The 10,401-nt window shown below is 47.3% G+C and overlaps 1 protein-coding gene across 1 annotated transcript; it reads right to left on the minus strand.

The window, feature by feature from the left end:
• Nucleotides 1-537: 537 nt before the first annotated feature.
• On the minus strand, nucleotides 538-10,079 carry LOC131502495 (olfactory receptor 3A3-like). The gene is given in 3 exon segments (XM_058713267.1): nucleotides 538-3,975; nucleotides 3,977-4,403; nucleotides 9,978-10,079. Coding segments are annotated over 2 exon segments (993 nt in total). The 5' UTR covers nucleotides 4,244-4,403; nucleotides 9,978-10,079; the 3' UTR covers nucleotides 538-3,249.
• Nucleotides 10,080-10,401: the final 322 nt, after the last annotated feature.

A 10,401-nucleotide genomic window follows, 5' to 3' on the forward strand; every position in this document is an offset into this window, starting at 1 on the left:
GGCCTGAAGGATACAGTAGAGAAAGTTGGGATTGGTGTGGGAGAAGGGACAGACAGAGACAGAGGAAGACAGACAGACCGGCCGACAGAGAGATTTGATTGGCTCAGCTTGGATTGCCCTTCGAAGGGTGCAGGGAGAAACATGAGGACAAGAACGAGATGAGAGAGAGGTTAGGGCATCAGTGGATTAGAGGACTGTTGCACTGGGGATACTGGAACATTTGGGGTTTTCTTCTTTCGTTAAGAAAAACCTATTGTAAATAATACTACTATGAATGTTTTGTTTAAAAAGATTGTACAGGGGCACCTGGGTGGCTCAGTTGGTGAAGCGTCTGACTCTTGATTTTGGCTCAGGTCATGATCTCACAGTTCTTGGCATCGAGCCCTGCATAGGGCCCTGTCCTGAACATGGAGCCATCTTGAGATTCTCTCTCTCTCTCTCTCTCTCTCTCTCTCTCTCTCTCTCTTTCTGCTTCCCCCCCACCCCGCTCACGTGCATGTGTGCGCGTTCTCTCAAAAGAAATAAAAGAAATTGAAATATATTTCTATATATGTTTAAATATACACAACCCTAGTTTCAGTGGTGATAGAGTTTTCAGGTTATTGAGTTCACAATCTTGTAGGAACTGTACATTCCCCCATGACCTACTGATCCAGGTTTCTGTAATTATGGCATATTACCTGGTTAGCGGCTGAGGGAGCATTATTCTACTATGTAGGAGAGTGAAGGATACGGGGAGAAAGGCCCAGATGGGTGGCTGCAAAGTTGATGTCCAAAGTCGAGCACAAGTCCCATGTCCTCATGGGAGCGTAAGGTTTCTCAGCCAGGACACAAGCAGTGTTCTAAGGGACCAAGCCAGAGCTGTGCCTGGAGAAAGAGATGTAAAATGAAGAGCCAGAAGCCAGAGTCCAACCCAACTTGAAAGAGTATGTAAAGAACAATGGTGAAATTATTTGGGTTACTCGAGTCAGAAGAAAAAGAAAGCCGGTCTTGACCTTATTCTTAAGTCAAACAGTAAACAAAGCAGGATGCAAAATCCAGAAGCAAACAGCCACAACCACAAATAAACCAACACCAGTGTCTAATTACACAAAGGTGTTAAGCTCTGTTATGGAAGAAAACATCATAAATAAAACGGAAAGACAAGTTAGGAAGACATTAGTAACCCAAATGGCAAACTAAAGTGAGTATCTTCAAAACACAAGTGACTCCTAGCAAATAAATCCGTAAAAGACACAAACAGCCCAGTAGAAGATTGTACAAATGACGGGACCATGGGATTCCTGGAATAAGGATTATAAACAGCCAATTTGGTACAGGGTATTGTTTACCAGTGGGAGCGTCTACACAGCGTGAATGGAAGCTTCCACTCTTGGATCCCCCACGGAACGTTTCCATGAGGATCTGCGCTCAAATAAGGACAGCCAGAAGGAAAGTAGCAAGCACAAAGCAGTTTATTAAGGACAGTGCACTCTCCAGGTGGCAGAGCGGACAGGCCCAGAGGTGTCTGGGTTTGGGGGTGTCTTCTCTCTGTATGTTTGCATAGGTTCCGGGTGGGTCACAGCTAGGGGGGGGGGTCTCCCACTGAGGGTGCTTCCCATCATGTGCGCAACTCCTCCTACCGGTTGGGAGGGGGAGTTTTTCTGGCCCCACCCACGAGGTTCTGGCCAGAAGAGTCCATGGCCATCTTCCCTTGGGCGGGGAGAGTTGAAAACAAAACGATGTAAATCTATTGTAATGAAGCTGTAGGTTACCCTGAGGCCAAGGTTGAAGAGGAGAGCCCCTGTTCTGCACCTGTGGCCCTTGGTCTGTCAACCTGGGGGTGTTGGAAGCCATAGGACCAGGATGTTAACAGCCGCAAAGTCAGGACATTGTGCCCTCAGGCTTCTAATGTGTCACCTATTTAACACCGCCTTTGCCTCTGGCTCATGTCTAACCAACTGTCTACTTGATCGGTATGATCCTATGTATGCAAACAAGCAAAAGAAAAACCGTTATAAACGCAGATGACTATATCCTAGGAAAAAGTCTGGGAGGACACACGTAAAACTGGTCATAATGGTTACTGCAGACACTGAGTTTATGGGAAATTTTTACTTTCTAACAACACACCTTTGTGTAAGGCATGAATGATTTTATAATAAGCATACATTATAGTGGAAAAAAATTTAAATATCTAAGCGTTCGGAGCTGTAAGTGCACTATGATTCCAGTTTTGCTTTCCTACTTTAAATGTGCATGCACGTACATTTGGTTTTTAAAATTTTTTTTTAAGTATATTCATTTTTTTTGAAAGACAGAGAGAGACAGAGAGACAGAGCACAGCAGGGGTGGGGCGGAGAGAGAGGGGGACACAGAATCCAAAGCAAGGCTCCAGGCTCTGAGCTGTCAGCACCAGAGCCCGACGCGGGACCCGAACTCACGAACCGCAAGATCAGGACCTGAGCCGAAGTCGGACGCTCAACCGGCTGAGCCACCCAGGCGCCCGTGCACATACATTTGTAGCGCAAAAAGAAACCTGAAATAAACCATCAAAATGTGTACAGTGAGGTTCTCTCGCGGTGGTGAGGTTATAGAGGGCATTTTTTTCTTTTTTGGTCACTTTGTAAGTTTCTGTAACTGCACAACCTAGGCAATGACCATGTTTTACTTCCATAAATAGAAAACAGTGTTTTAGAATAAGGAAAGAAAAAAAAAGAGAGCAACAGAAATATTTGATCGTTGCTGAAAATGGGGGGAAACCTGGCACCCAAAATAGGATTCACCAAATGGATCACGTGCATGAAATTTCAAACTCCTGCGTGATTGGATTCACCCCCAAAGCACTGGCATGTGCCAGCCCCACCCTGGAGAAGATCTTCATGAGCTTACACACATGGGGGGAAATGCCCGGTGGGACGGTAGGCCGAAGGCCTTCCAGTGCCACCTTCATTCCAATCTCCGTGTTGGAGAGGTCAGCAAAGGGTACCTCCCGTGTCGCCAGTTCCCACAGAAGCACTGCAAAACTCCCCATGTCTGCTCAGCGTCTGTTTGTATCTTCAGGCTTCTTCTGCAGAGCTTCAGGCGCCACCCAGGCAGGTGCATACCTGCGCCCAGGGCATTGGAAGGAGAACCTGACGTCGGCCGTGCTGATTCGGGCAGTCATGTCCTCATCAATCATTACACTACGGCTGCTGAGTGCGTGTCGTGGGATGAGGGGCTCTAGAGTGTGTACGAGGGCCGTGCCCCTTGCCATGTCCAATGCAAACGTCACAGCCCGGCTCTGGTCCACAGCAAAATTGGTGCCTTCGTGTAATACATTGTACAGGGAGGGATCCCTATGGCATCCAGTGTGCGACGAGGGTGGGGTGCGGAGCAGGTGGAGACTGACAGGCACCTAGCACTGGGAGCACATTCGGATGTGAGAAACTCCTGAGCCGGGGACACTCCTCGTTGATTTGATGTGACCAGTGCCCAGGAGGCACTTTCTTTCCCGAGGGCCTTGAACAAAGCCCTCTTCACCTCCTTGTTTCGCATGCTGTAGATGACGGGGTTGAGCATGGGGGTGAGGACCACGTACAGCACAGAGAGCACCCGGTCCCGCAAGCCAGAGCACGCAGAGCTGGGGAGGATGTAGCAGAGGACTGAAGCGATGTAGAAAATGCAGACCACGGTGGTGTGAGCACCACAGGTGGAAAAGGCTTTTCTTCGGCCCTCAGCGGAGTGAATCCTGAGAATCGCAGCCACAACACGTACACAGGCGATCGCAACCGGGGCACGGGGTGCAAGAGCCACCACGAAACTGAAGACGAACAGGGCAAGTTCGCTGGCCCACGTGCTTGAGCAAGAGAGTCTGGTCAGTGGAGGGAGGCCACAGGAGAAGTGGGTGATGAGGCGAGGCCCGCAGAACCTCAGTGGAGCTGCAAGGACGGTGTGGGCGAACGCATCGGCTAAGGCAAGCAGGCGGGAGGTGGAAGCCATTCCTGCCCGGGTCCGTCCGTCGGCCCATGAGGACTAGGTGGTGCGGTGGCCGGCCGATGGCTGCATAGCGGTCATAGGCCATGGCTGTGAGCAGGAAGCACTCCCAGGGAGCCAGGAAGTGGAGAAAGAAGATCTGGGGAAGACAAGCACGATAGGGCACGGTCCGCACTGCTGCCAGCAGGTGTTCCAGCACCTGAGGCCCCGTGCTGGAGATATAGGCAGTGTCCAGCAGTGAGAGGTTGACTAAGAAGTCGTACATGGGAGCGTGGAGTCGGGAGTCCATCACGGTAAGGCTGGCAATGCCCAGCCACGCTGTGGACCAGCAGAAGGATCACAAAGAGCAAGGGCCTCAACTCCTCTGCGTCGGCCAGCCCTTCCAGAAGGAACAGCGACACTCGGGTCTCATTCCCCAGCTGCCCGGAACCATGCGCAGAAACCTGCACCTGTAGAGTCCAACTCAGAGTCAGATGAGGATCCAAGTGTGGAGTTCCAATTTGCACAAGGCAGCAGGGGTGAGGGAAGGTCCAGAGACAACAACAACAACAACAACAACAACAACAACAACAACAAAAAGACACAGGCTTCAAGCTTAAGAACATAAGACTCAGAATTGGGGGAGTGAGGCTAGGTTCAGGAGGCCAGCGGTAAGGTAGAGGCCAGTAGAATGGAATCGGTAACCCCACACCAAGACAAGGTGCACAGACCTTGAAGCCACGGTGCATGCACCTCCCGTAAGGATATCAAAGTCAGTCCCTCAGAAGCTTCTACCTGAATAAGGACCCTAGACCTCGTCATTATCTGCAGTGGTCCCCTTATTTCAGCCTCACCAACCCAGCAGAGCCCCAACTCAGGAGCAGTGATAGGACACTAGTCAGGTCCCTCCTCCTCCCGCTCTGAACCTTTCAGTGCCTCCCATCTCACTCAGCGTCAAAGCCAAAGTCCCCCCGGCGACCTACCAGGCCCTCTGTGATACGCTCTCCCTCCTCTCCTCTCCTCTCCTCTCCTCTCCTCTCCTCTCCTCTCCTCTCCTCTCTGACCATCGGGCAAGAAGTCTGTCAGCTCCGTGCCCCGTATCACATCTTCGGACTGGCCCACAGCAGCAAACGCCCTTGCCTATTCCCTGCCTCGGTGGAAGAGAGCCCTGCCCTCCTATCCAAGGCTAGCTTGTCCGATTTCCCCAGCTGCTCTCTTCATTGTGCCAGCCCTGCTCGGCAACCCTTTTACGTGGGAATGTGCTAAATGCCACTCGACTGTTCACTCTCAGATGGTTTATTTTAGGTTATCTCGATTTTACCTCAATGAAAAAAGGAAGCAAAATAAAGACCTTTTCAGACATATAAAAGCTGAGATTAACTCGTTGTCAGTGGAAAACCTGCACTACAACAAATGTTAAAGGCTGTTCTCCACAAGCAAGGATGATACCACGTGGGAACTTGGACCTACATGAAGTAATGAAGAGGGTTCCAGAATTGGAAAGTATGTGGGTAAATGTAAACATTTTTTCTCCCTTCAAAATGTCTCTCAATCGTCACAAACCACCTAAAGCAAAAATATTGACAACACGGTGTGGGGTGTATAACTGCTATAGAAATAAAAGGTATGACAACAATAGCACAAAGGACACGAGTGGGTAGTTGGAAGGGTACTGCTGTAATGTTCTTACGTTACGTGCGAAGTGATTTGAAATTACTTGAAGGTGGTCTATAATGAGGTAAAACACATATTAGGATCCCTAGAACCCTAGGTTTAATATGTACACTTCTCTAGCGGAGATAAAGTGAACTTCCAGAAATTACTCAATCTGAAAGGAGTCACGAAAAGACAGGGAGGGGAACACAGAACACATGGGGCAAATAGAAAATAAATAGCAGGATGGTAGATTTAAACTCAACGATGTCCCTCGTTAAGTTTATTCTAAATGGTCTAAACGTGGCAACTAAAACACGGAGATTGCCAGCCTGGATAAAAAGGCAAAGCAAAACTATATGCTACGCATAAGAAATGCGCTCTACGAAGACACAGAGATGGTAAAAGTAAAAAGATGGGCAAAGATACACCATGCAAGTCTTCTAATAAGAAAGTTTGAGTAGCTATATTAAGAGCAGGCAGAACCGACTTCAGGACAAGGAATACGATGGGATGGAGGACGTTTGCTAACGATAGAGGGGCCACTTTGTGAAGAAGACATAAAATCAAAACCTAAATACATAGTAGGAAAGAAATAATGAAGCTAAGAGCAGATATGAATAAAACGTTAAATGGACAAACAATAGAGGAAAATCCATGAAGCTGAAAGCCTTTTTTCCCCTGTCTTTCTTTTCTGTTTTAATGTTTATTTTTGACACAGAGAGAGACAGGGCGCGAGTGGGGGAGGAGCAAAGAGAGAGGGGGGACACAGAATCCGCAACAGGCTCCAGGCTCCAGGCCCTGAGCCGGCAGCACAGAGTCCGATGCGGGGCTCGAACCGACGGACGGACTGTGAGATCATGACCTGAGCCGAAGTAAGACCCTTAACCGACTGAGCCACTCAGGCGCCCTCTCCCCCACTTTTTAAAGGTTTTATTCATTTTTGAGAGAGTGCATGTGGGGGAGGGGCACGGAGAGGGGGACAGAGGATCTGAAGTGAACTGTGCTGACAGCAGCGAGCCCCATGTGGGGCCTGAACTCACCAACTGCCAGATCGTGACCTGAGCCAAAGTCGGACGCTCAACCGACTGAGCCACCCAGGTGCCCCTGAAAGCTTCTTTAAAAAAAAATACCAGGGGCGCCTGGGTGGCTCAGTCGGTTGAGCGGCCGACTTCGGCTCAGGTCATGATCTCGCGGTCCGTGAGTTCGAGCCCCGCGTCGGGCTCTGTGCTGACAGCTCAGAGCCTGGAGCCTGTTTCACATTCTGTGTCTCCCTCTCTCTGACCCTCCCCCGTTCATGCTCTGTCTCTCTCTGTCTCAAAAATAAATACACGTTAAAAAAATGTTTTTTCTAAAAATACCAATAAAACTGATTTTGAAAAATAAAGTGTAACCAGGGAATATTAGGAACAATATTTGTGGGTAAGTTTCCCAATTTAGATGAAATGGACAAATTCCTTGAATGACACAAACTACCAAAACTGACTCAAGAAGAAATAGAAGACCCGAATATCCCTACATCTATGAAGGCAATGGAGCCGAAAACTCCAGGGCCCCGTGGCGTTACTAGTGGCCACCACCAAATACTTAAAGGAGAACTATCACCAATCCTACACAAATGCTTTCAGAAAGCAAAGGAGGAGAAACATTTCCCAAATCATCTTATGAGGCCAGCATTACACAACCCCAAAACCAGATGAAGACATTGCAAGAAAAGAAAACCACAGAGCAATATCCTTCATGAAGTCACACACACAAAAGAACTTGATTCGATATTAGCAAATTCAACCCAGCAACATACAAAGAGGATGATACCATCGTGGCCAAGTGGGGTTTATCCCAAGAATTGGTTTTCATTAAAAACAAAAAAGTCAATCAGTGTCATCTGTCATATTAAGAAAATAAAGGAGAAAAAACATGTGATCATTTCAATAGACGCAGAAAAAAAGCATCAGACAATATCCAACAACCACTCATGACAAGAACTCTCGGAAAACTAGGACTAGAGGGAAACGTTCTTAATCTGATAAAGGGAACCTACAAAAATCCTACAGCTAACATGATACTTAATGGTGAAAGATAGAATCACCGCCCCCACTCCCTCGCCTGCAAAGTTTGAGAAACAAGGTATGGACGTTCACCACTTCCATTCAACACTGTCCTGGAAATCCGAGGCGGTGCACTAGGCAAGAAAGAGGAATAAAGAAATGGGATTATCCTTATTCAGAGATGACATGTTTGTTTACGTAGAAAACCCTAAGTGATGTACAAAGAAAAGAAGAGTGACATTTTAAAAAATCACTACCATTTATAATAGCATCCCCAAACATGAAGTATTTGGGGACACATGTAATAACATATGTGCAAAACCTTTACGGTGAACACTAAAAACTGTTGATAAGTGAAAGAAAGCTTACAAAAATGGAGAAACGCATCCTATGCGTGGAGCGGAAGATCCTGTATTCTTTTTTCTTTTAGCGTTTATTTATTTATTTTGGAAGAGACAGAGAGAGCACGAGCAGGGGAGGGGCAGAGAGAGAGAGAGGGAGCGAGAGAGGGAGGGAGAGAGAGAGAGAGAGGGAATATCCCAAGCAGGCTCCGAGCCGTCAGTGCACACCCCGACTCTGGGCCCGGTCTCACAAACCGTGAGATCATGACCTGAGCCGAAATCAAGAGTCAGACGCTTAATCGACTGAGCCACCCAGGTGCCCCAAGGCCCTGTATTCTTAAGATGTACACTCCCACCACACCATTCTAGAAATTCATTGCAAACCCGGTAAAAATCGTGATACTGCAGAAATGGACAAGCTGATTCCAAAGTGTATATCCAAATGCAAAGAACCTGGAATAGGCAGCTCGAACTTGCAAAAGAGGAATAAAGTCGGAAGACATAAGGATGACTAAAAGAGGATACAGACAGAATGGAAAGTTCACATGTCACTGGCGGGACTGTAAATTGGCATGATCACATCGGAAAACAGTGCTTCCGTTTCTTATACAGTCACACTTACGCTTACCATGTGACCCAGAAACCCCACTTCTGCTATTTACACAAGGGAATTAAAAATATATGTGTGTGCAAAGACTTGTACGTGAATCTTCGTATCAACTTGATTAACAATAACCGCAGTTTGGAAACAAGCCAAACGTCCAATAGCGGGTGAGTGGTTAAGCCTAAATTACGGTACATGCACGCAATGGAATACCGGTCAGCAACAAAGAAGGATGGACATACTGTGTGATTCCCGGAAATTCCAGAAAAGGCAAAATCTAAGCTGAATTTGCTGTGTGGGGGCAGACTGTAGAGGAGGACATTGTCTGCACGGAGGCACAAGGGCGGCTGTGAGAGCGATGGGAATGTTCTGTATCTCGGCTTTGGTTGTGGACACCTTTGTCGTAACTCATGAAACCGTACCCTTAAATGTGTGCAACTTCCCATACGTGCATTTTGCCTCAAATAAGCTGAGCAAAAACAAAAAAAGAGAAGGGACAAACAAAAACTGAATAGCAAAATGGCAGACTGAAATCCGACCATATCGGTAATCGTATTAAATGTGAATTTGCCAAACAATCCAATTTAAAAGCAGACATCGTTAGAAGGGTGCTTTTTTTAAGTGACCACACTACACGCTGTCTACGTGAGCCACATTCAAGATACAAAGACACCAATAGGTTAGAAGTAAGAGGATGGAAAAGGACTTACGAATAAATAGTGAGCAAAGAAGCCTGATGTGGTTATAGCGATATTAGAGAAATCAGACTTCGAGGAAAACTGTGTTACCAAAGATGAAGGGATGCATTTCATACTAGTAACAGCAGCAATGAATCCATCTGGAAGAGAAAATGATCATAAATATGTTCGTGCCTAATGACACACCTTCAAAATACACGGGGCGCCTGGGTGACTCCGTCGGTAAGCGTCTGACTTCGGCTCAGGTCATGATGTCACCGTTGGTGAGTTCCAGCCCAGCGTCAGGCTCTCTGCCCGTCGGCACCGAGCCTGCTTTGGATCCTCTGTCCCCCTCTGTCTCTGCCCCTCCCCCGCTGGCTCTCTCTCTCTCTCTCCCCCTCTCTCAAAATAAATAAACTTAACACACACGCACACACACACACATGCACACACACGCACACACACACACGCACACACGCGCGCGCGCGATGCAAGAATTTTTAGGATTAATAGGTGAAAGGGACAAGTCCAAAATCACGGTTGGAGATTTTAACATCCTCCCTCAGCAAGCGAGAGAGAGAGAGACAACACAGTCCGTTAAAAGAAATAGAGCAGGGATTGGCAAACTACCGCCTCCTGGCCAAATCCAGCCCGGGGCCTCTTTTATGTGAAAAGTTTGTTGTCCCCCAACATAGAACATACGATCAGTGGTATCACCTACCTTGACCGATGTCTTTAGAACACAAAACAGGAGATCTGAATTCCACACGTGTGTCCACTACACATTCTTTTCAAGTACAAGTATGTTCGCCAAGATAAAGCATTTTCTGAGCCACGGACCAATTCTCAACACATTTCAACGTCGAGGACTGAAATTTAACCCGGTACGTCTCTGACCAGCCTTGCCTTGTTCTTGATTCTAGAGGGAAAGCTTTCAACCTCTCACTGTTGCGTATGATGTCAGCTGTGGGTTTTGTCATATGTGGGCTTTGTGGTATTGAGCTATACAACTTCTCTGCCCCCATTCGTGGAGGGTTTTTATCATGGAAATACGTTCTATTTTGTCAAATGCGTTTTCTGCACCTAGGGAGATGATCATATGGTTTTTATCTTTCATTCTAACAATGCGGTGCTTCGTTTATAGA

The sequence above is a fragment of the Neofelis nebulosa genome, chromosome X, assembly GCF_028018385.1.
Source record: "Neofelis nebulosa isolate mNeoNeb1 chromosome X, mNeoNeb1.pri, whole genome shotgun sequence".
NCBI lineage: Eukaryota > Metazoa > Chordata > Mammalia > Carnivora > Felidae > Neofelis > Neofelis nebulosa.